Genomic DNA, 25,353 nt, shown 5'->3' on the forward strand with positions numbered 1-25,353 from the left:
CTCCTTACAATTTCAATTTTTGTGACAAATTTGTGGTTCAAATAATCTTAGGTTCAAGTATTCATCATTTTCAATTTAATATATGTTTTTAGCTCATCATTAGTATACAAATATCTAACTCCGTTCTCAGACAATATAAGCAGAGGGAATCCTGACTTTGGGTGTCTAACTTGAATTTGCTAATTTAGACTGTTAATTATAGACTTGCTGAGCACGCTGTGGGAGAAGTTAGTATTAGTATTAGTAAGTTAGTATTGTATAACTCCAGCTACCAGATTGGTTTTATGCAACTTATCCCCGGTATGTAAAAAAAGATATACTAAAGTTTTATGCAATAAAAAAAAGTGCCAAACAATAAATACAATTTCATACTCAAGTTTTTATTTTTGCATTTCATAGCGCCAGAGTGTTGTTCCACAATACTGCTTGGAACCTGTTCAGAATATACTGAATGCTAGAGAAGCTCAAGCACGATGTGAATTGCTTGAGAATCTTGTTAAGCAGCATCCACCTTGGCAAGAAGAGTCAGTGATTATATATTTGATACATTTTCTCAACAATAAAAACCTCGATTGTAAATGAAATGTTCCTATTTTTATACAACACGTGTTACAATGTAACGTACAGTATAACCTATACAGGATTCATAGCTAAGTCTACTTGCCGCAAATTACTGGCAAACCTTTGATCCTAGAGGTATAGGCTCTAGGGGCATCTACCCAGTTAGAAAGTTGTTGCCTTGTCTCTCTTGATCCAAGCAAAAAAAAAAAAATCCAACGTTTCCAAATGCAATATTCGCTAAGATATTTGAATTCAAAATCACAGAAAATGTGGGAAAGAATTTCATAAATGAAAGAAGGGGGAAGAAGCGTTGTCCGTTGGTTTATGCTGTTCTTTCCCACATTTTCTCCTATTTTTGAATTAAAATATCTCAGCGAACTTGGAAATGTGTAATTTTTTTTGTTGGACTCCGGAAACACAGGACAGAGCAACAGTTAGGTTTATTAGAACAAGGTATCCGTATAAAAAAAGCGGACATTTTATTTCAATAACTTTACAATCCCTTGCAATATGAATGACGTATCTGTAGTCTACACGTTATTTAGATACTTTTCCTAATTGGAAGTATGCCTCTAGGATCAACGGTCCGCCAGTAATGCATCCTGTATACTGTAGAATACAACTGAATAAAATCAGTATTTACGATTCTTATCTAAATTTTTGTGATGATTCGAAACATTGCAGAAATTTTTTTCAACATTGAAAGTTTCGTGTTTTCAACGAAATTTAAACCTTCACGATGTGAAAATAGAATTTATTTTAAGTCAAGAATATTTGTTTTTTTAGTGTGTTTCATCTAGGAAAATTGGTGCCGTATCTCAACGATGCTTTGCAGCACCCATCTTCTTCAGTAAGGAGTGTTTCTGAACGAATATTGATGACTCTATACGAACATCATGGAAATGTCATTCGAAAATACTTGCCTAATGCTCAAGAAATTCCTAAAAGAAATGTCCTTTACCGTCGAATTTTCCAAGCATTTGATAAAATGGACCACGAAGTAGGTCAAGGTTTTTTTATTCTGTTAAATATGAATTGAAATTTTTAGGTTGAAAAAATTTAAACTATTATTATTGTGTCTTTTTTTTTTGTCTACTCACTGGTACTTTTCTGGATTCGCACTAAAGTAAAAATAAATTCATAGAATTACAAATTGTTTAATCAATGATTTTTTGAGTATTGTACTATTGCTTTTTTTTTCAGAAAGCCAGAAATGAAAATCGCATCAATGGGAAACTGAAGAATAAATCCAGAAGTGAACAAAATTTACAATCAAAAAATCCAACCATTAAGAGCTAAATAAGAGGAATGAGAGGAAAAAAATTTATTTTAAAACTATCCGAAGTTGTGATAATTGCGATAATAAAGTACTGTATTTACTATCTTTTATAATGAATTTACGCATGAAATTTTTGTTTATCAATTTTTAATAGAAAAATTACAGTGGTACCTTGAGTTATGAGTTTCATTTCAGAAACTAACTTGTATCATAAAATACCTACCTCAAAGCAAATTTTCCTATTTAAAACAATGGAAATTTCTTTAATTTGTTCTCATCCTCACAATATCGATAAAAACCAACTGGCTTGGGATAGTACGATGTATGTTCCATGTAGAATACAGGTTATTTTTGGTTAACACAAGAATACAGTGCACGGTACAACCTGACAAAGTTATCATATTCACAAGTACTGTACTAAAAATTGAATTTTTTTTTAACTAGCATTCCTCGTGTATGGTTACTATAATACTGACCAAATTTAAGATGCTAGTTGGGGAGAACTATGCATGCATTTAGTTTTCACTGAAGTATGGTAAATACAATACTGATACTAATGCTTTTTATTGTAATATTTCGTGGGAACAAAAGGCATTTTTGATATCTCTGCTTCAAACTTCTTCTTTCGTATCTCGAGTCTCACTTTTGTTCCAATTTTCCCTGTTGCTGTTGGAATGTAACCCATTGCTATGCTCTTCTTTAAGTAAGGTGATGGCATACCACTTGTCACATGACCAATAATTTCTCCTGTTTCTGTTAAAATTGGTGTATGTGCTAAGAAGGAAGAAAATTAGAGATTTTTTTAAACATTTACACCAAGTCGAAAAATATCAAATACAGTATAAAATATCAAAACAAATAAAATGTTTAATTTTATTTTCAATCAGAAATCTCACGTTCCTGCTGTGTCATAATTCTGTGCGCCGAGGTTCAATAAGTCTGCTTAGGCAGAATATATTTACAGGACACGTTTCAGCCCCCATAGGAGAGACTGACAGGGCTCCTGCCGAGGAGCCCGGGCTAAATTTTTTTAAACTGAGAATTTCCTCTATAAAGGCCAGTGGAAAATCTTGGCTTGGCATCTACCAAAGGTCCCACTTCAGGCTCCAAGATGTGGAACCCCTGAAGTCACCTACAATGGATATCGTTTTGAAAGTGTATTTTTAAATATGATTCATTCCATGTTATTACACATTTTATTGCATGGTGAACGTATCTAAAAGTTCCGGAAAGTAGTGGCCCTTAAAGATCCATTGACCGCAGAATGAAAGCTACAGCAATGATGATGTTTTGTTTCTTTATGGGTGGGGGGGGGGGGATTCGTAAATGGTTCTTAGTAGCGGCCTGTGGTTGATATATGGAATAAAATGGTGATTATTAGGGCTATAGCCCATAAAGAAATGGCACGTAAGAAATTGAAAATGAATTGTTACTATACCTCGTGGAGGTGGACCAGCAAGTGAAACGAGTCCGCATCTCTTTTTCTGTGGTTTTTCCTTTAATTGCTTCAAAATCAAATGAGCTCCTGGAAAATCAGCTTCAATTCTTCTTCTTTTACCTATAGATAAGAACATTCAAAGTTCATTACATTTTTTATAAAAATGAGTAGTTTGCTTCAACGCAAACAAAGTTAGTAGGCCTATGGTATATTGGTCATTTAACTCGTCTTCAACCGCTGGTTCGCGGACCGCTACTAGTCTGTAGAATTTCCTGTGGTTCCGCGAAACATTTCGACCAATTCATATAGCTGCTGCAAAATTTTAGATTTCTCCCATTATTTCTATGATTTATTTATTTTTTTTTATCCCGGTCCACAGATCATTTCTCCTATTTAATTTTTCCTGGATTATTTCTCCCATTTCCGCCGTTCTGTAAAATTGTTCAACTACTTTCACCGGTTCCTCGTTGGGAAAATGTTGAAGAACACAATTTTAAGGTAATTTATTCATCCCATTTAGATGTTATACAGCAGTGGTTCTCAACTTTCGAAAGCCCGTGGCCCGGTTGATTTCTTTTTTGTGAGTGGAAAGCCCACACATACACCCGACTAATGGGAAATAAATGGGTAAAAATAATCCACTCACGGCCCGGTTTGACTGATGCCAGGGCCCGGTACCAGGCAGCGACCCAGCGGTTGATAAACACTGTTATACAGGGTGTTTCAAATTGTTTGCCCATTAGAATATCTCTCCAACCGTTGACTTTAGAAGTATATTTCCAATTACAAAAAGTTTTAAAATAACATGCAGTTTCTTAAAATGTCATAATTTACTTGAGGGGTCGTATACATAAAAGAAATGAAAAAAGGAACTTTTTATTTGGTCATCCTGTTCCAAAAAACCCAATTCACAAAAATTGTTGCCCTGTATCTCCTTTGGCCTAAAAACATATTTCACGTTCCTAAGTGAAATATTTGCCGAGATATTTGAATTCAAAAAATTGCAGAAAAGGTGGGAAGGGACAACATAATGAGCTTGTGTCTAATAGTTTATGCCAGTCTTTCCAAACTTTTCTGCAAGTTTTGAACTCAAATATCTCAGCAAATATTGATTTCACTTAGTAACGTGGGATTTTATTATAATTATTTTTCTTTTCTCGGCGAATATTGCATTTGGAAACCATGGGATATTTTTTTTTTGCATCAAAAGAGACAGGTGAACAACTTTGTAATTGGTTTTTTTAGAACAGGGTGACCCAATAAAAAGTAATTTTTCTTTATTTTTTTATGTGTACGACCCCTCAAATAAATTACGGAATTTTAAGAAATCGCATGTCATTTGAAAACTGTTTTGTAATTGGATGATTCTAAGTCAAGTTACTTTGAACGTATGTTTCTAAAGTCAACAGTTGCAGATATAGGCCTATGGGAAACAGCCTGTATACTTGTACAGCGGAAACGTCAACCTGAAGTAGGCCTAGACATAAGTCGAAGGACACACTCTTAAATATCTCCATCTTATTTTACATTATAACATGTTGGTCTTATTACTTGCGCGGAAAAAATCAGTTGTGCTGCTCTACATTTTTCACATCTACATTTACTCATTTAACATTTTCATCACCTATGGTCCACGCGAGTCCCGCTTCAATCGGAGTTGTGTCCTCTGTGATATCATTCCCGTACAAGCAGAGTCCAGCCTCCAACCGGAGGCTATCTCTCACAGCGAGACCAGCTAATTTCACATCATCTTGAGTCGATGCGAGCAAATTTTCCAAAATCATCTTTGCTTTTGATGCTGGAATAGAAATCTATAACGAAGAAAAAAAAGGAAAAACAGAATTTCCAGCTAAAAAATAAACTGATATTCCTGAAACCGAAAAAAAAATCCCAAAAACTTAAATTGGATGATGATACAAAGATTTCAGGCTGTTTGTAGCATCGCTTGATCACTGACTCTTGTAGATGAAACGTTGAGTTTATTCACTAATTCACACAAGGGAATACGCAGAATCAACCCATGGCAGGGCACACAGGGTTGAGGGTGGTGGAGGGACAAGGAATCTCTTCCAGAGAAATCTTGAGTTACTAACCCTCATAAAGCAATTTAAATTAATGGAAATCGAAAATTAAGCATAAAATTTAATTTCCTTTCAATATTTTAATTGTTGGGGGGGGGGGGGCGGGGGACGTGGTAGCCCGGTCGATAAGATACTCGCCTAAAGTACCAAAGGGTGTTTAGAGATGTCGCGAGTTCGATACCCGGTTCGTCCTTGTCAGAAAACTTTCCTGACACAGGGGTACAACAAAAAACGGCGACTTGACCGCAGCAAAAAATTGCTATCACAGGGAGTCCCCCATCGAAGGGTTAGCGCACCAACCTCTCGATGAGTATAAAAAAAAACAAGCCTGCCGTTCGGAATCGCCAATAAATTGTAGGTCCCGGTCTAATTGGCCTTCGTGTACAGTAAATGACCGTGGTGCGACAAAAATGATCAAATGATATTTTAATTGTTGCACAAAAATATTTTTAATTTTTGGTGGTCTTGCGGGAGGACTCATTGCGTACGCCTTTGATTCACGCCTTTGATTACTGTATAAAATATATATTTTATACAGTACTGATTTCGGGTTATTCGGCCGTCGTGAATCAAAGGCGTACGCAATGAGTCCTCCCGCAAGACCACCAAAAATTAAAAATATTTTTGTGTATAAATATTTTTAAATATATATATTATAAAAATATATATTTTATACAGTTATTTTTTTAAATACGTACCTTAAAGACATTTTTCTAGTAATGTATATTTTGGAATTACTCGCCGCAGAGAGCAACAAGCCTACAACGTTACAATTATTCATTCATTACACTTCACTCACTATGAGTTGAGAAAGACGAGAATGAGTTAGATGTTTGAATTCAAAAATCTGAGAAAAGTCAGGAAAGAACATCATAAACTAACGGACAACGCTCCTTTCCCTCATCTATGCCGTTCTTTACCAACTTTTCTCCGTTTTTGAATTTAAATATCTCAGCGAATATTGCACCTGAAAACATGGAATGTTTTTCTGGAGACCGGGCAACTTTCTGATTGGAAGTTAGAGAACGGGGGCAACCGTATAAAAATTTAGATTTTTATATTATGATACATTGTATTTTCACTCTCGAAACTGGTACAGAGTGATTTCTGAACAATATACTGTATATGACAAAATTTCAACATCACCTTTGCATTTTATGTCAGTCATAAGCGAAATTTGCGTTTTGCAGTCTCAAATCCTTCCAAAACATAAACTTTTCTATTGTTTTTAATAATTCTTATTATTGGGAACAGGCTAAAATCCTCTTTGCAAATTACTCACCTCTACACCATCCTCTCCCGTGTAGCCACAGCGAGTGATTCTGCAATTTTTTATTCCGCATACCGTAGCTTCAGTTGACGTCATAAACAGCAGATCGTTCAAATTGCAGTCAGTAAATGGCTGTAAAACTTTTACAGTTCCAGGTCCTGTAAGAATTGGAGAAAAGATTTTAATGTTTTATAATTATAGTAGCTTATATAGAATATACACTGCTGGCCACCCAAATTGCAACACCAAGAAAGACAAGAGATATCGCAACAATATTTATTTTGTAGATAACATGTTGACCAAGCATCAAATGATTAAATTTATAGACTTCTGTGAAGTGTAGTTCCTGCCAAAATCAGTAGCCAGAGTAGCCGCCATTGTTGGAGATCACCGCTGCCACATGCCTCAGCATTGATTCAAAGAGACTTTGGATGTGTTCTTGGGGTACAGCAGACCAAGCGGCTTCCACGCGTTGCCAAAGTTGATCTGGTGTGGCAGCTGGGGATGTAATCTGGGTCAATCGTTGAGCAACCATGGACCACATGTTTTCTATCGGCGAAAGATCCGGAGAGCGAGCTGGCCAGGGAAGCAATTCAATCTGGCGATTGACGAAGAACCTTTGGACAATGCGTGCCACGTGTGGTCGCGCATTATCCTGTTGAAATATGGCTGTGGGCAAGCCCTGAAGGTAAGGAAGGACAACTGGTTCCAACACCTCGGAGATGTAGCGCTGACTTTTTAAAGTACCGGCAATGCGTACTAGAGGAGTGCGAGAGTGATATCCAATACCGCCCCACATCATAATACCCGGAGCAGGACCAGTGTGGCGGTGCATAACGCAGCTGTTCAGCATCCTATCTCCACGGTGTCTCCAGACTCGAATCCGACCATCGTGGTGTTGCAGACAGAAGCGTGACTCGTCAGTAAAGACAATTTCATTCCATTGTGCCGTCCACATCCTTCTTTCATCGCACCATTGGCGGCGGAGACGTCTGTGGTTCTGCGTCAATGGTAGACGAAGCAATGGACGCCTTGCGGACAGACCACTCTGCTGTAAACGGCGTCGAATGGTACGCGCAGACACTGGATTATGCGGTACAGACTGAATGTGCTGTGCTATGGTTCGTGATGTGGCTGAGCGATCTGTCACTGCCATACGCACAATACGCCTGTCATCACGTGAAGTGGTGCACTGAGGTGGATGCAATCGAACACGTCGGTCCGTCGTACCCTCCTGCATCCAACGATCACATATCCGCATTACAGTTGTTTGGTTTCGTCCAACACGACTACCGATTTCCCTGAAAGATAATCCACAATCTCGGTAGGCCACTATCCTTCCTCTGTCGAACTCGGATACTTGATCAAAAGATGATCGCTGTTTTCTACGAGGCATAATTGATCGTTTTTTTGAAAAACCCACAAGAAAAACACAATTGCCGTACTTCAAATCGTCGAAATCTCCAAGCCTTAAATAGCGCTTTGAAGTGGCGCCACAGGCGCGCGTGATGTGCGTCTGCGCTGAAATTCTAATCATTTGCATATCTCACCACCGCTAATGCATGTTGTAAATTTCATATTATTTGCATGCTTCCTTCAGGGTGTTGCATTTACGGTGGCCAGCAGTGTATTTTACAAAAATATTCAAATTTGGTCATTTTAATTAAGGGGGTTGGTGCACGCAAATTTTCCAAAAAACACATTTTCCAATTTTTAAATACTATGAAATTTTCTACGTCTAACTGTGTTTCAGTTTTTGTTCTACCTGTAATAAAAGTATTTTTAAAATATTTTAATATTAACTTCTGGCAGGCATTACACATGCTAATGTTTTTCACTAAAGTTTTTGTTAAATAAGGAACATTTTATTTTTTTTGCAAACACTACTCATTTTAATGTCTTGAAACTTGTGGTGTTATATACCTTAACACGAGCTTTTAGGATTTTAATTATTGGTTATTTTTTTTATCGAATTTTAACTCCAACAACATGCAACTTTTTCAAAAATTACAAAAATTTACCCATATTTTGTGCCATAAAAATTTTTGAATATTTTTAATAAAAATCCTCGCGTTAAAGCATATAACACCATAGTATTGAGAGACACACAAAGTTTCAAGATGTTTGAATGAATGGTGTTCGAAAAAATGTTCCTCATCTAACAAAAACTTAGTTGGAGAAAAAAGAATTTTTTAATGAAAAAAATTAGCATGTGTGTGTATATATATATATATATACATTCTAATTTAAAGTTAATTTTCTCTCTAATTTTAATTCTAATATTAGTATTAGGATTTTGAAAAATATATTTTTTGGACAATTATCAAAAGTTAAAAAAACTTGTAATAATGCTAAAGATTTTTTAGAAGCTTATTCTGAATTTTTAAACATCTTGAGAGTGGCAACGGTTATCCGTCTTATTTTATGGGTTTCAAACTTCACCCACGTTCTCCAACTTGTTAGCTCGCGCCACGTGTTTGAAATATCATTTTTGGTATTTTTTATTTCATTTTATTTTTGTTTTGTTCAATTTTTTATATTTTCTATTTTCATCTTCTACTTTTAAACACAATTTTGTGTTAATATCTATATAATATTTTGCTACTCATGCGACTTTTCATATCTTGTTTGTCAATTTTGTATTTTCTCATATTTGCTTATTGACTTCCAAAGCTTGTCTATCACAAAAATGTCAGTGGAACTGATGGTAAATTTATGCCTATCAGGCCTACCATCATCAGAAACATTTTTGCAGTTTGGAGCAATGGGGGGGGGGGGTTCCCCCTTGAGATCGACCTCCTCATTGATCCATATTTTTCCAATTTTTCAATCTCTTCTAATTTATTTTTTTCTTACGTCTCCTCATTTTTAGAAATGAATTACCTTTTGGGTTTGTTAATACGATTAAATACTCGACGTTTGGGTTTACCCAAAATTCAAAACGAACACGGCTATACGCGTTTCAGAACTATATGAAGTTCCTTCATCAGTAGCAGAAACAAAGAAGAAAAAGAAATATTGAAAAAACTCCTTATAGCGGGAGTTACTCGCTGTTGTAGACAAGAGTCAAATTCCAACTGACTCTTGTTGGAATTTGACTCTGAATTTGACTCTTGTCTACAACAGCGAGTAACTCCCGCTATAAGGAGTTTTTTCAATATTTCCTCATTTTTACTCTGACTTTTGAAGTTTTTCAAATAAATCTGGTTTCTGTCAGTTGCTCTTTTATAACTCTTGAATAAAAACTTTAACACAGTTAGATGTAGAAAATTTCATAGTATTTAAAAATTGAAAAATTGGAAAATGTGTTTTTTGGAAAATTTGCGTGCACCACCCCCCCTCTAAAATATTAAAAAGTGAAATAATGCACCTGCCTTGTACAGCCAAGAGACAATGGTCAGCAACTACTTTTACTTCAACGTCCGCTTTTTGTCTTTTGAAATTATGAAGTTTGGTCTGTTACACGGAAATGAAAACAATTTTTTATGCATCTTGCGGATTTCGATTCCAAAAAAAAGTTCATATATAATACAGGATGTCCTGAAATGGACTGACGGTTTTAAAAGGAAATATATCAGGAGAAAGAGCTCTGTATTAAAAAATGAATTCTAGCAGCACGTTGAAGGAACAGGACATAAAATTTATTCAATAATGTTGAAGTTTTCGATTTCGCGGAGAACATTTAAGTAATCGTGTCTTTGGTCTAAACTACCTTTTACCTCCATCAACCAGAGAGGATATCGATTGACTTTTATGATTGGATTGTATTCGCTGGATTTGAATCTATGCGATTACTTCCTCCGGAGGCACTTGATGGATTCCCTGCGCCAAAAAAAACCCCTCAAAACATTCAAGGAACTTGAACAAATAATCATTTCTCAATATGTAACTATTCCAATAGCCAATTTATAGAAAATTTTCATTAATTACGTTCTATATCGAAGTACGACGTCTGATTGCGACTCACGGTGTATATTTCAAGAATTTTTAAAAAAAATTTTTAAATTTCGAGATTTTTTTTTTTTTTTGGAATATGATTTTCAATTACTGTCCACTGACAGTTTCTGATGTCCCAGCGTCATTTATAAAAATTTTTTTAGAAATTTGGCAGCTTCCTAAATAAATTCTGTGGCCTATATCGCCAATTCGCTGCCAAGATTGCATTACAGCACTAAGCGTTTTCTGATATTGTCTTTTAAAAACAATCAGTGCATTTCAGGACTCCTTGTAAGTACATGATGTATCGTGATCAACATTTAATTTGTGAAATTTATATTTGAAAAAAAAAACAAAACAACCCATATAATAAAATGAAACCCCTGAACAAATTTGACTTCAGAGAGCCATAATCAGAAAATATAAGCTGTGCATGTAATACTAACCTGAATATGTTTGAGATCTTTGTCGATACATCCAGCATTTGAAACAATGTACAAATATTTATCATTTACTTTTGTGATTACGAGATCATCGATGATTCCACCATTTTCATTAATCAGTAACGATAGTGTTGACTGATTCTCTTTCATACCTATCAGGTGAAAACGAAATCTTGTTATTATTGGATGAAGTGTCAAATATATATATATATATATATATATATATATAGGTGTCCTACTAAGCTAGGATTACGAGACAGGTAAGCTCTCATTTATGAAGACATGTAATCATTTTCTCTCTGCATCACTTTTTAAAGTTGTTCGCACTTTTTTACGATTCCACTTTCTTGTGCTTATTTACAGTTTTTCGGAATTTTTTTTTTCTTCTCTTTCTCGGAGAAAAAAAAAATTGCATCCCGCAGACACCACTGAGCGTATCTATATGCTCTTTTTTCATTCATATTCCTGTGATTCGCCAATCTCTGTCCAAAATTCACAGAAAATGAGAATCATGTGATTCCATGTATACAGGGTGATTCAGAAATCATGGCAAAACTCTAAGGAGTGATAAGAGACATCCAAACAAGCAGTTTTAGTCATGTAATGCATGGCCGTAACGCAAGCAGATGAACCCCTAGAGCCTAGACGGTGCTGTATGTAATTTAACGCGTAAAGAGCTTATTTTGTCACTTACCTATCGCGGATTCCAAAATTCAATTTTTCTGTGACTTTATAAATCACTTTTCCCAAAAAAATGAGTTTTCGCATTTCGGAGTATCGTTCGTTGAAGGTGGCAACATGGCGTTAAGTCTTACTCTTTCAGTTTAAGGGTAAGCAACGGAGACAAATTGTAATAAATCAAAAGCCACCAAATCGCATGTTGGCAAAATGTTATTTACAATTTGCTTATCTTCAAATTTAAAAAAAATTACTTATAACATTTTGCCATCTGAGCACAGATTTAATGTCTGGTGTGGCGGACGGGAATAAGCCCAAACACTGTCTTGCGTCACCAGGAATGACGCATGTCAGATTCTTGACGTGTTCTTTGTGAGCTGCGTGCAGGATACAAAGCGTGCTGGGAGTATGAAGACTCCGTGAAAAACCCGTTTGGCACAGACGCTAGTGAAATCACTCAAAGGTTTCTTAATCTGGCACGTGTCTTGTCCGAAAATACTCCCAGTACTGTCTTACTTACTACAGCAGAATATTTTAATCAACATCATAACTGCTACAAGTATTTGTTGTCAGAATATTAATTTACGCAATTTTCAAACCTTTTATATCGGAAACTGTAAGATTTTCCATAAAGCTGATGCTGTCGGACCCATGAACAATAGTTTGTAACATGTGGGACACGTCGAAAATGCTCACGTGATTCCTCGTGTGAATATGAGATGCGGATACAGTTTGATCACTGTAGATAAGAGGCATTTCGAAACCAGCAAAGTCCACCATCTTGGCATTTTTCTCCACATGGAAATCATGCAAACAAACTTTTTTTCTTGAGCTCTGAAAATAATAATTACATTTGATATTATAGGCCAGCAATTGTCAAAATTTTATAGAAGTGGGCCAAAAACAAAGAAAAAATTTTAGCGTACCAATATAATTTATTATAAAACTCTATTAAGGATTCAAAATATACTATTAATATTTTAAAAAATCAGCGGTGGGCCGGAGAGAACATCCAAGCAGGCCATAGTTTGCCCATCACTATTATAGGCAATAATAATAATGATGCGAGTCAGGGATGAGCAAAGTACTGTATATATAATGCATGTATTAAATAAAGTAATGCATATATTTAAACATAAGTTAAAAATAAATACACGAAAAAATAAGTTTGTGTGCACGAAAACAAGAAATAGAAATGATAGTACAGAAACCGACGTAAAATTACATACTACTGCCAATCTCAAACTATATTAGAATGTAATTGTGAAGAAATACGTATAGTGTTTAATTATGAATACTTAGGAAGTCATACAAGATAACCTAAAATGGAACATACATAGTGAAAAATTGATTAAAAAAAACCTCTCTGAATGTATTCCGGAGTCTTTTACAAACTTCAATACATAGTTAATGTATATATAGATATCTTCTATGCTCTTCTATGAATGGGTTTACTCAAACATAAACTATGTAATACTAGGGGGTCTCTGCCCCCGTCCGCCTATGGTGGCCACCCCCCCCCCTTTCTCTTCACAAAATATCTTGCTTATTTCGTCCCACTTCATAAGAGTGCTATGAAAAGTGATACGTCAAAGCACCAGCTTACTAACGAATTTTACAATAATAAAGGGAAAAAAAGTACCCCAGAAAACTTCTCCATGGGAGTCCCCAGACTGAAGCCCTGTTGGACCACAAAAATTTTTCACTTGTATTCATTTTACCAACAAAAAATTCCAGCCGCCCCCCCCCCCCCAATCAAGGACCCGGGGACTGGCTTTATTTCGGGCTACCGATGTTGCAAATTTTTCAATATTAAACAACAAAAAACAATGAGATTCGTCCAGGGCTCCTAAATGAAACCTGTCAACTTCTCCATGGGGCCACCGATGCCGAAGCTTGTCAGACATACCCTCTGTAAGGGCCACGAAAACTTTTCACTTGTATTCAATTTATCAACAAATAAATTCCAGGGCAAAAAATTGCTGATAAAAAAATTTACACTTCATATATAGTTTGAAAAGTAGATGGCAGCACTAAAAATTCTTCAGAACACTAGATAATCACTCAAACTGTTCAGGCTTAGTACAAACACATTAAGGCTTTAGTATTTTTTGAAATTTTCATAAGGGGGATTTATTATCTATATAGAGTGACCATATGACCTGTATTTCTCTTGACATTCCCGTATTATCCCGTCATTTTGGCTGTCCCGACTTTTTGGTAATAATGGCCCGTTTTTTTCCGGTGTGTACTTTATTATTTTTTACGAAAATGAAGTATTAAAGTTATTCTCCTCACTAAAATTATATTATGGTAATTATGACTGTAAATGTGATTTTTTTTTTCGTGGAATCTATTCTAATTCGTTGTGATTTATAGCAGTGTTTCACTTCCCGGCATTGGTGATTTTTTCGGTGATTTCAACAACCGTTGACAACTTTGTTCACTTTTACCTTCATTGCTAACTATTGCGGGAATCACTTAAAAGTAGCCAGTGGAGAGAAAAGAAGCATTACTGCAAATTGCAGTGAATTAAAATGAATTTATAAAACGTTTAACATGAAAAATATGTGCGATGGATAGTCTTTATTCATAGTTATAATTATCATAATATAATTTATGATTTAAAAAGTAATTTCAATCTGATTTCAATAAAGATTAAATATTCAAGTAACTCAAGTAAATTCTTCGTTGAAAATACAGTGGAACCTCAATATAACAACAAACAACAAATCCCACTGCAACGATATTTTTTCAAGTGTTGTTTAGAAATGTCTGCACTCCAATGTTAAAATGCTATACCACGGTAATCACTCTACAACGATATTTGTTCTTAGTCCACAGAGAATCGTTATATACAGATTTCACTGTACATGAAAAAACGAGACATTTCCACAAAAAAGTCGGGATGGCCAAAATTGCTTTAAAATACGGGAATGTCTCAGGAAATATGGGATGCATGGTCTACGTCAAACAGTAACGAGAAGGGAAAGAAAAAAAAAATTAATGCTGAGATTAAAAAAAAATAATCGAGTTCCAATCATAGATTTACCAATGAAACGTCGAAATAATGAGAGGGAAAGAACAGGGAGAGCTGTGCAGTATTTATTTCATTTGCTCTAGTCGAGATATCTCGTCCTTGTACGGGAAGAGGTTGAAAAAAATATATATGAAAATGCTCATTTCGATTATCTCTATCGAAAATCTGCAGAAATCTAACGCTGCATACCCATTGGAACATGTGCATGCGTAGTACTAAGCAATAGCAATACATGCTATAGTAAAATAATATAAGTTCACTTGATTACTTTAAGTGATTCACTTACATCAAGTGTTTTTCACTTACATCAAGTCAAAAAGGGATTTTTTTAAAGACCGGATAAGATAAGGATATACTTACCATATATATCGTCGAGAAAAGTATGAGAAATTTCCATCTTAAATATGGGAAAATACGGGACATCACAAATTGTTATCAAAAAATATCAAAGGTACAAAGTTACAATTACTGTAATTTATCTATAAAATCATTGAGTCATCATTAAAATCACTAACGGCGGAAGTTCTACTGTAAATCGAAGTGGATTGAAAATGTAAGTCACCAAAACAAAACTTTGAACATCAGAAATGCGTAACATATGAATATAGTCAAAATTATCGTACTATCATTTATGGGTTATTAAAATATTCTTACTACTTGCTCTCAAAAAAATAAAAGTCAAAGATAGCTTCATTAAAATACAGAAAAAAAACGGGACCATTTTAATAAAAAAAAGTCGGGATGGCCAGAATTAAGAAAAAAAATACGGGCATGTACCGTAAGATACAGGCCATATGGTCAGATAAGGAGGACCGGAAGAGAGATTCTATTGTGCTGTATAATAAATGTTCCATTGTGTTGATATTTGAAAAAAAAACCCCATGAAATATGCATTTTGCTAGGTGTGTCATAAAATTGTAGCAATAATTTTAGACGAGCCATCAGAAAAAAGCTATTTTTAAGTCACTGTGTAGGCCTGTATCATCATTACTTCAGCTATAATCATTTCCGTTGGCGTATGAATCAAGTGTTCAAGTGTCCCCCAAGTATTCCCCAGAATGCGTACAGAACCAATATTAAAATAAACTAGATTTATCAATTATCTATTATTTATAGTATTATTCCATCTGAAAATCTACACGCGAGTTCTGTCATTCTCAATTCTCAATAGAAAATAAACGAAACTTCGAAAAACACTTATTTATGTACACATCATGCACGTTTTCATTTTTGATTGAAGGAAATTATCCAAATTTTGAATGTCTTGAGGCTAAAAGGGAATAAAAAGAGCAAAAGCGCATTATCTCACCTTCGTACAAAAGTTCTTGATATTTTGAGGAAAGACATTCCAAAAACACTTGTAACTCAATTTCATCATATCAAAAACAAAAAAGAAATAATTTTCAAAATCAGCTGCTCTATTTCAAGATGTCTACGTTAACATCCGCTCTGAAGAGCGTGAATGCTGTAGCGTTATCTGCTCTATTCGCCGTCTTCATAGATAAAAACCTTGCTATCTCTGACTCAACGCACAATACTGTACAGAGAGTCTGAAAAAAACACTCCAAAATATTGAATCGGAAACCACATCATAAATTCACGTGGACACAGATGGTGAAATGGAGACAAAAAATAAACGACTCTTAAGAACTTCTCTTTTTCTTCAAGAATGAAAAAACTAAATGCTATTCGAATGGTTGAATATTGCGACGGAATTTTCTAATTTTAAAAATCATATATTTTTTTAATGATAGTTGTTACAGAAATCGAATAAAGGTTTGAAGTTATTCAAAACAAATTACTGTAGCTTTTTTTAAATTAGAATTCATTTTCGGCACAATACAACCAACTATCAATTGCAATTATCAATTGTAGCTATCAATTCTGAGGGGGAATAAGAATACAAAGGGCATCCTACCCTTGTTCGAAATTAGCTATCGATTGGTGTACTAATGCGTTACCTAATATAGTAAAACCTCGTCGTTACTACGGTTAAATCGACATTTCGTTTCGATCACTCTAGGCTTTCATAGATAACAATGTTATCAAACCCTCGTTTACTCGTCACTAATTTTTGTCAACTCGTTACTATATGGAAAAATTTTAAAAAATAGCAAAAGATGATTTTTATGGCTCCATTTAAAAAAGAGCTTGCATCGCCATATGTTCAATAGTGGCCATAGTAGCCTAATGGCCAAACTTTGAGCTTTACCAAAATGGAACAGCTCAAGTGACGAAAGTTACACTGAGGAACTTCATTTGCCGACTAAAAAACAAAAGTTCTTAAAACGATAGGGACTGTTCGAGCTGGACGTAACTTCATCAAGCCCCCCTCCCCCCTAATTTAGGGCTTGAACAAAATATCTGTTGAAAAACCAGACATTTTTTCCCTAGTTGAGGAATTCTTGTCATGGCCCTCTCAAGGGTGGGGCTAATTTTTTCCCGTGTTCTGTATTTTGTTATTAATAAAAAAAAGACAATTTCATCAAACATTTTTTTAAAATTTTCTTGTTCTTTTGACAGCTTCTTGCATTTCATGAATTATAATGTGAATACTCAAACGTAAAATTAGTGATACTGTTTATTAGTTTTCATGATTAAAAAACTGTGGGTATTTGTGAAATACGACTATATTAGTCCAGGTCGATAAGATATTCGTAAACTGTACCGCAAGATGCACAGGTGTATACGGGGTGATTATAAAAAAACTATCCCGACATATGGGCCCCTAACTATCATACCATTCACAGAAACTGAATGAAATTTTGGCATAAGGTATTTTGAGGTATGCGCTCAAGAATGATATGGAAAACAACAGTGTCACTCTAACAGTTACGGTTACAGTGAGAAAATTTCGAAAATATCAAATGGCAACACCAAGTTTTTTGTATTGGAATGCGATCTCCATTCATCGCGATCGCCATTCCAACGCTATTTAGTGTTTTTCAGTATGGAGATCGCATTCCAATACAAAAAACTTGGTGTTGCCATTTGATATTTTCGAAATTTTCTCACTGTAACCGTAACTGTTAGAGTGACACTGTTGTTTTCCATATCATTCTTGAGCGCATACATCAAAATACCTTATGCCAAAATTTCATGAGGTTTCTGTGAATGGTATGATAGTTAGGGGCCCATATGTCGGGATAGTTTTTTTTATAATCACCCTGTACTTGCCAGTTCCTTCGCTGAAACAAGAACTATTTCAAAAAACCGGCGTCATGATGCACACCGCTATTGAGGAAAGCCTGCACAAAAACGTTTGGCGTACGAACCTCTCGGTGAGAAATATAAAAAAAGTCTTTCACGGAATCGGCTGTGTGAACTGTGTAAGTAACAGTCCAATTAGTCCTATTGTGCAGAAAATGAAGGTGATGTGGAAAAGAAATGGTCAAATGAGCATGTTTTTTGTTATTCTGAATCTATGTGTATAACTAGGATGACAAAATGAAAAAAAAAAGAAACCGACATTTTCATTGATGCAGGGCCTATAGCTCATGTTAAAATAACGAATTCACGATTTAAAAATTTCAAAAAAGTGAGTATTTTTTAGCAAGCTTGACAAAATTAAAATTTTTATTAAAACGATATATATATATATATACACATTTTTTATCTACTACAAGTTTGGATTCTTGTTCCGCAGAGCGTATGCTAACTTTTAGTACACCCCGTATATTGAAGAAATATTCAAAATTTGTTAAGGGTTCCGTGGAAAAGTCTTCTAATCATCAAGGATTCTCCGCGTGAACTTTCACGTTGGAAAACCCTGCCCTAGATCACTAGACTACAAAGGCAACTCACTCTCAATCTTTCCTTGGAGCTCGTGTACATTGAAAGCGACCGTACATGGAAGACCGGACCTGACTCAGGCCAAGCTCTCAACTGCTTACGATGCTACCAGATGGCGACTTTTTCTTCTGAATTCCATTCTCAGATTTGAAATGCACTGTATACAGTCAAACCTCGTTAATGAGTCACTCTTGGGAGAGCAAAAATATGACTTAGTAAGCGAAGTGACTCGTTAAACGGAGTAACACATAGCTGTGCCAATTCCTGCCTGAGGACAATTGGGACTTCCAAAAAAGTGACCCGGTAAGCGGAGTGACGTGTTAACCGGGTGACGCACTAACGAGGTTTGACTATATATAATCTTCCGGTATCCAAGTTGTAGATCTATTCACCAACTCCAGTAATTTAGAAAAATGTAAGCAGTTTTTTGTTTTGTAATTGACGTTCCCAAAGGACTAATTAAGTTTCGAACGCTTTCACGTAGTCATAAAGATTATGGACAAGTAGATCTTTTCCCAGTAAGCGGTCATTCAGGTGACCAGCGATATCAACAAGAAATGCGGAATCTCTCACCCACTTTTCATCTCTTAAAACTCTCAAATAAGTTTTCCTTTTGATTTCATGAATTCATCAACTTCCTCCTTCAAGGAAAACAAGCGCTGAAGCATCTTTCCCCGGCTCAAACATCGTACTTCTGTATAATAAACAAGCTGCAACCCGCGACTTCGTTCGCGTGAATTTGGTAATCAGAAAAGTGTTATACAATGATTCCCCTCATATAACATTTGAACCCCCTTGGAGGTTAAATTTTCAGAAATCCGTCGTAGTGAGTCTCTGTATTACAAATATGATACTCACCAAATTTCATATTTATAGCTCCTGTTGTTTGGACTCAGAGATGATTGCACTATATAACCTATGAAACCCCCTGGAGAAAGCCCTCCCCCATATGACAACCTTAGATGTTGGATATTGAAATATCCCTTTTTAGTGAGTCTCTACATTACAAATTAAAATTACTGACAAAATTTTATATTTATAGCTTCGCCAGTTTCGGCGAAGCGTTATTTCTCTATGAAACCTTTGACCCCCCCCCCCCGTAAATCTTATGCCCCCTTTTGGGGTCGAATTTAGAAAACACTTTTTTAGTTAGTTTTTACATCTTGAAATAAAACTACTGACCAAATTTCATAATTATAGCTCCAGCGGTTCCGGCTCGGCATGATTTCTCTATATAACCTTTGAACCCCCTTATGACCCCCCCCCCCTTAGGAATTGAATTTCGGAAAACTCTTTCTTAGTGGGTCTTTACTTCATGAAATGAAACTACTGAAATTTCATATTCATAACTTCAGTGGTTTCGGCTCGGCGATGATGAATCAGTGAATCAGTCAGTTAGTCAGGGCATATCATTTTATATAAATAGATAATGTCGCCATGCTCAGTCCAAATCCTCTAAGAATATTTGAAACCGTCTATGGTCAGTGCCGTCTTAACGCATGAGCCAACCCAGGGGCCTAAGAGAAGAGGGGCCTCACAAAAACGAGAACCGGTTGAAATTTTCGAAAATTGCCCAGGTAGGGCCTCCGAAAAATCACTTGATGCCCTTAAGACGGCCTTGTCTATGGTTAAGTCCTTTGGATCGAATGAAATTAACTGCTTTCGATACAACAGACATTACATGTTCAAAGTTGGAGAAAAAACTTTTGCACAAGTTTTCTTGGCGTATGATGCAATGGAACGCCATCATCTTCGTATTTCCGCATTTTTCGGCATCTGACTTTACCAATGTGAGTACCTCTGTCTTCTGACCGGTCATAGAGGGAGCATCATCTGTAGATATGTTAGATATGTTGTCTAAGTCACACTCACATTTGGCAAATGTTTCTGCCAAACTTGAATATAAGTTGCAACTTTGTGTTGTATCCTTAAGTGCGTAGCATTGGCTAACTCCTCTACAATTTTGAAGTTTTTGTAAATACCACGAATGAAAACGGCTGCTTGTGTGGTATCTGTTGCATCCGTCGATAAATAGCTATTGAGCAGGGCCGTCTTAAGAGCATCATGGGCCGCAGGGCCAAGTGGTTTTTCTGAGGCCCTACGTGGTAAATTCTAGAAAATTTCAACCGAATCTCATTTTTGTGAAACCCCCCCCCTCTTCCCTTGAGGCCCCCGGGCCGTGCCCGGATGAGCCCATGCGTTAAGATGGTGCTGTAAAACTAACATGAAAGCCTTAGAAAGCTATAGACTGATACTAGATGAAGTTATGGAGATAAATTTCACATTTGGATTTTTGAAGGGCTTGAATACATCTGCTGACAGATCCTCCACGCTTCTTGTTACTGTCACGCCAAACAAAATAAACAGCTTGGGCCTGTGATGGGTAAAGCACATAAACTACAGAGATCTTTAACAAATTCTCCATCAACGAAGGGCTTCCCACATTTCGCAATTTTTTCTGCTACACTCATGTCCATAAATTAAGGATAATTCAGAATCACATGGAAATCGAAATCTAAAGTAAAAATTTCACCTGTAGAATTATCACACACAACTGCAACAATGATATGCAAATTTCAAGAAGCCACCAGATGATGCCGATAGTACGTCACAATAACGAGAGTGTAAGAGGGAGTATATAAGGAATGGTGGCAAAGAAGTAAAATTGTTCACAAGAGTTCTGTAAGGCGCTCAGTGCCATAAGTGAATAGTTATGACACAGAGGACGCATGTGGGTGATTTTTTACGTGGAAGAATTATCGGACACCTGGAATGTGCGCGTACTCAGATGGAAGTATCCGAGGAACTTGGAATTGCCCAAAGTGTCATCTCTAGGCTTTGGCAACGATTCCAAGATAACGGAAATGTCAGTAGACGTTACAGTACAGGTCACCCCCGAGTTACAACGCCGAATGAAGACGGGTATTTGGCAGTAACTGCCAAAAGAAGCAGACGGAGCACAGCATCCGACCTGTCTCGTCAGCTATCTGCAGCCACGGGTACCACAGTTTCAAGGCCTCAACAAGATCATGTGGAAAATTTGTGAAACACAATAAAATGCTTTATTTTATGCTACTTCTCTGTCCTTATTGGTTGTCCTCACTTTTAGCCTATCTACCGCCGATGATTTTCATGCTACAGTTGCCGTTCGAACGCTACTCAGGGTTTTTAACAATGGAGATCACATTCCAATACAAAAAACTTGGTGTTGCCATTTGATATTTTCGAAATTTTCTCACTGTAACCGTAACTGTTAGAGTGAAACTGTTGTTTTCCATATCAATCTTGAGCACATACCTCAAAATACCTTATGCCAAAATTTCATTCAGTTTCTGTGAATGGTATGATAGTTAGGGGCCCATATGTCGGGATAGTTTTTTTATAATCACCCTGTATATATATATGCCCAGAGATATTATCTCATTTCGCTCTATACATCCCCCCCAAAATCAATTTAATGGGGTCCACTAAACAAGCTTTTTTTTAACGCGTTAACTGATGGGATTTTTGGCACACCACGCCTAACTCGCCGTCATTATGGAATCATTTCTAACTCTTCTCCATTATGGAATCACTTCTAACTCGCCTTTATTATATAATCACACCTAACTTCCCTTCATTATGGAATCACACCTAACTGCCCTTCACTATGGAACGACAACCTAACTCCCCTTCATTATGGAAACACACCTAACTGCCCTTCACTATGGAACGACACCTAATTCCTCTTAATTATGGAATCACACCTAACTCGCCTTCATTACGGAATCACACCTTACTCCCCTTCAGTATGGAATCACACCTTACTCCCCTTCATTATGGAATCACTTCTAACTCGCCTTCATTACGGAATCACATCTAACTCCCCTTCAATATGGAATCACACCTAACTCCCCTTCAATATGGAATCACACCTAACTCTCCTTTATTATCGAATCAAACCTAACTGCTCTTCATTATGGAATCACACGTAACTTCCTTCATTATGGAATCACACGTAACTTCCTTCATTATAGAACCACACCTAACTCGCCTTCATTATGGAATCACACCTAACTCACCTTCAATATGGAATCACTTTTATTTCCCCTCCATTTTGGAATCAGTCGTACCTCTCCCCTTTTATGGAATCAGTCGTATCTATCCCCTTTTATGGAATCACACATAACTCCCCTTCATTATGGAATCACACATAACTCGCCTTATATATGGAATCACACCTAACTCCTCTTCAATATGGAATCACATTTATTTCTCCTCCATTTTGTAATCCATCGTATCTCTCCCCTTTTATGTAATCACACGTAACTCCCCTTCATTATGGAATCACGCCTAACTCGCCGTGATCATGGAATCACTTCTAACTCTTGTTCATTATGGAATCACTTCTAACTCGCGTTTGTTATGGAATCGTTTCTAACTTGCCTTTATTATGGAATCACACCTAACTTCCCTTCATTATGGAATCTCACCTAATTCCCCTTCATTATGGAATCGCACCCAACTCCCCTTCAATATGGAAACACAACTAACTAACCTTAACTATAGAATCACACCTAACTGCCCTTCACTAAAGAATCTCACCTAACTCGCCTTTATTAATGAATAACACCTATCTCGCCGTCATTATGGAATCACGCCTTACTCCCCTTCATTATGGAATCACGCCTTACTCCCCTTCATTATGGAATCGCACCTAACTCACCTTCAATAAGAATCACTTTTACTTCACCTACATTTTGGAATCAGTCATATCTGTCCACTTCTATGGAATCACACATAACTCCTTTTCATTATGGAATCACACCTTACTCCCCTTCATTATGGAATCTAACCTAACTGCCCTTAACTATAGAATGACACCTAACTAACCTTCACTATGGAATCACACCTAACTCGCCTTCATTATGGAATTACACCTAACTACCCTTCACTATGGAATCACACCTAACTGCCCTTCAAAATGGAATCACACCTAACTGCCCTTAACTGTGGAGTGACTCCTAACTGCCGTTCACTATGAAATGACACCCAACTCCCCTTCAATACGGAATCACACCTAACTAACCTTAATTATGGAATGACACCTAACTGCCCTTCACTATGGAATCACATTTAACTCCCCTTCACTATGGAATGCCACCTAACTCCCCTTCATTATGAAATCACACATAACTCGCCTTATATATGGAATCACACCTAACTCCTCTTCAATATGGAATCACATTTATTTCTCCTCCATTTTGGAATCCATCGTATCTCTCCCCTTTTATGTAATCACACATAACTCCCCTTCATTATGGAATCACGCCTAACTCGCCGTGATCATGGAATCACTTCTAACTCTTGTTCATTATGGAATCAATTCTAACTCGCCTTTATTATGGAATCACACCTAACTTCCCTTCATTATGGAATCACACCTAACTCGCCTTCAATATGGAATCACACCTTACTCCCCTTCATTATGGAATCTCACCTAACTCCCCTTCATTATGGAATCGCACCCAACTCCCCTTCAATATGGAAACACAACTAACTAACCTTAACTATAGAATCACACCTAACTGCCCTTCACTAAAGAATCGCACCTAACTCACCTTCAATAAGAATCACTTTTATTTCACCTACATTTTGGAATCAGTCGTATGTCCACTTCTATGGAATCACACATAACTCCTTTTCATTATGGAATCACACATAACTCCTTTTCATTATGGAATCACTTCTAACTCATCTTCATTATAGAATCACACCTAACTCGCCTTTATTATGGAATCACACCTTACTCCCCTTCATTATGGAATCACACCTTACTCCCCTTCATTATGGAATCTAAGCTAACTCGATTTCATTATGGAATTACACCTAACTACCCTTCACTATGGAATCACACCTAACTGCCCTTAACTCTGGAGTGACTCCTAACTGCCGTTCACTATGAAATGACACTTAACTACCCTTCAATATGGAATCACACCTTACTGCCCTTAACTATGGGATGACTCCTAACTGCCCTTAACTATGCAATCACACCTAACTGCCCTTCACTATGGAATCACACCGATCTCCCCTTCATTATGGAATCCCACCTAACTCCCCTCCAATATGGAATCACTTCCAACTCCTCTTCATTATGGAATCACTTCTAACTCGATTTCATTATGGAATCACACCTAACCTCCCGTCATTATGGAATCACGGCTTACTCGCCTTTATTATGGAATCACACATAACTTTCCTTCATTATGAAATCACACCTAATTAACCTTAACTATGGAATGACACCTAACTGCCCTTCACTATGGAATTACACATAACTCCCCTTCCTTATGGAAAGACACCTAACTCCACTTCATTATGGAATCACACATAACTCACCTTAATTATGGAATCACACCTAACTCCTCTTCAATATGGAATCACATTTATTTCTCCTCCATTTAGGAATCAGTCGTATCTCTCCCTCTTTATGGAATCACAAATAACTTCCCTTCATTATGGAATCACACCTAACTCCCTTTCATTATGGAATCACGTCTAACTTCTCTTCATTATGGAATCACACCTAACTCCTCTTCAATATGGAATCACATTTATTTCTCCTCCATTTTGGAATCAGCCGTATCTCTCCCCTTTTATGGAATCACACATAACTCCCCTTCATTATCGAATCACACATAACTCCCCTTCATTATCGAATCACACCTAACTCGCCTTTATTATATAATCACACCTTACTCCCTTTCGTTATGGAATCACACCTAACTCACATTCATTATGGAATCACACCCAACTCCTCTTCAATACGGAATCACACCTAACTAACCTTAAG

The 25,353-nt window shown here is 36.5% G+C and overlaps 2 protein-coding genes across 2 annotated transcripts in view; one reads left to right on the plus strand and one right to left on the minus strand.

The window, feature by feature from the left end:
- The window catches only part of LOC149080133 (centrosomal protein of 104 kDa), a 33,527-nt gene extending 31,667 nt beyond the window's left edge, over positions 1 to 1,860 (plus strand). Inside the window, 3 exon segments of the mRNA XM_089239148.1 lie at positions 400 to 524; positions 1,348 to 1,561; positions 1,765 to 1,860. Of these exon segments, the coding sequence (XP_089095274.1) occupies positions 400 to 524; positions 1,348 to 1,561; positions 1,765 to 1,860 (435 nt within the window).
- Positions 2 to 16,247, minus strand: LOC149080134 (aminomethyltransferase, mitochondrial). The gene is made up of 8 exons (XM_089239147.1): positions 16,036 to 16,247; positions 12,286 to 12,520; positions 11,012 to 11,160; positions 10,004 to 10,085; positions 6,642 to 6,787; positions 4,903 to 5,089; positions 3,279 to 3,398; positions 2 to 2,614 (listed from the first exon to the last, which is right to left on the minus strand). The coding sequence occupies exons 1-8, from the start codon at positions 16,102 to 16,104 to the stop codon at positions 2,394 to 2,396; spliced, it is 1,209 nt and encodes a 402-aa protein (XP_089095273.1). The 5' UTR covers positions 16,105 to 16,247; the 3' UTR covers positions 2 to 2,393.
- Between the last annotated feature and the right edge of the window lie 9,106 nt (positions 16,248 to 25,353).

The sequence above is a fragment of the Pholcus phalangioides genome, unplaced genomic scaffold (assembly GCF_987345545.1).
Source record: "Pholcus phalangioides strain wild (caught in Gottingen) unplaced genomic scaffold, Ppha-v1.0 ptg000011l_1, whole genome shotgun sequence".
NCBI lineage: Eukaryota > Metazoa > Arthropoda > Arachnida > Araneae > Pholcidae > Pholcus > Pholcus phalangioides.

Coding starts and splice junctions, on each gene's coding strand:
- LOC149080134 (XM_089239147.1), bottom strand. CDS start 16,104: ATGATGAAATTGAGTTACAAGTGTTTTTGGAATGTCTTTCCTCAAAAT. Junction 3,399..4,902: donor GGGACTCGCGTGGACCATAG/GTGATGAAAATG, acceptor TCTTATCTATAG/GTAAAAGAAGAAGAATTGAA. Junction 2,615..3,278: donor TGCTGGTCCACCTCCACGAG/GTATAGTAACAA, acceptor CTTCCTTCTTAG/CACATACACCAATTTTAACA.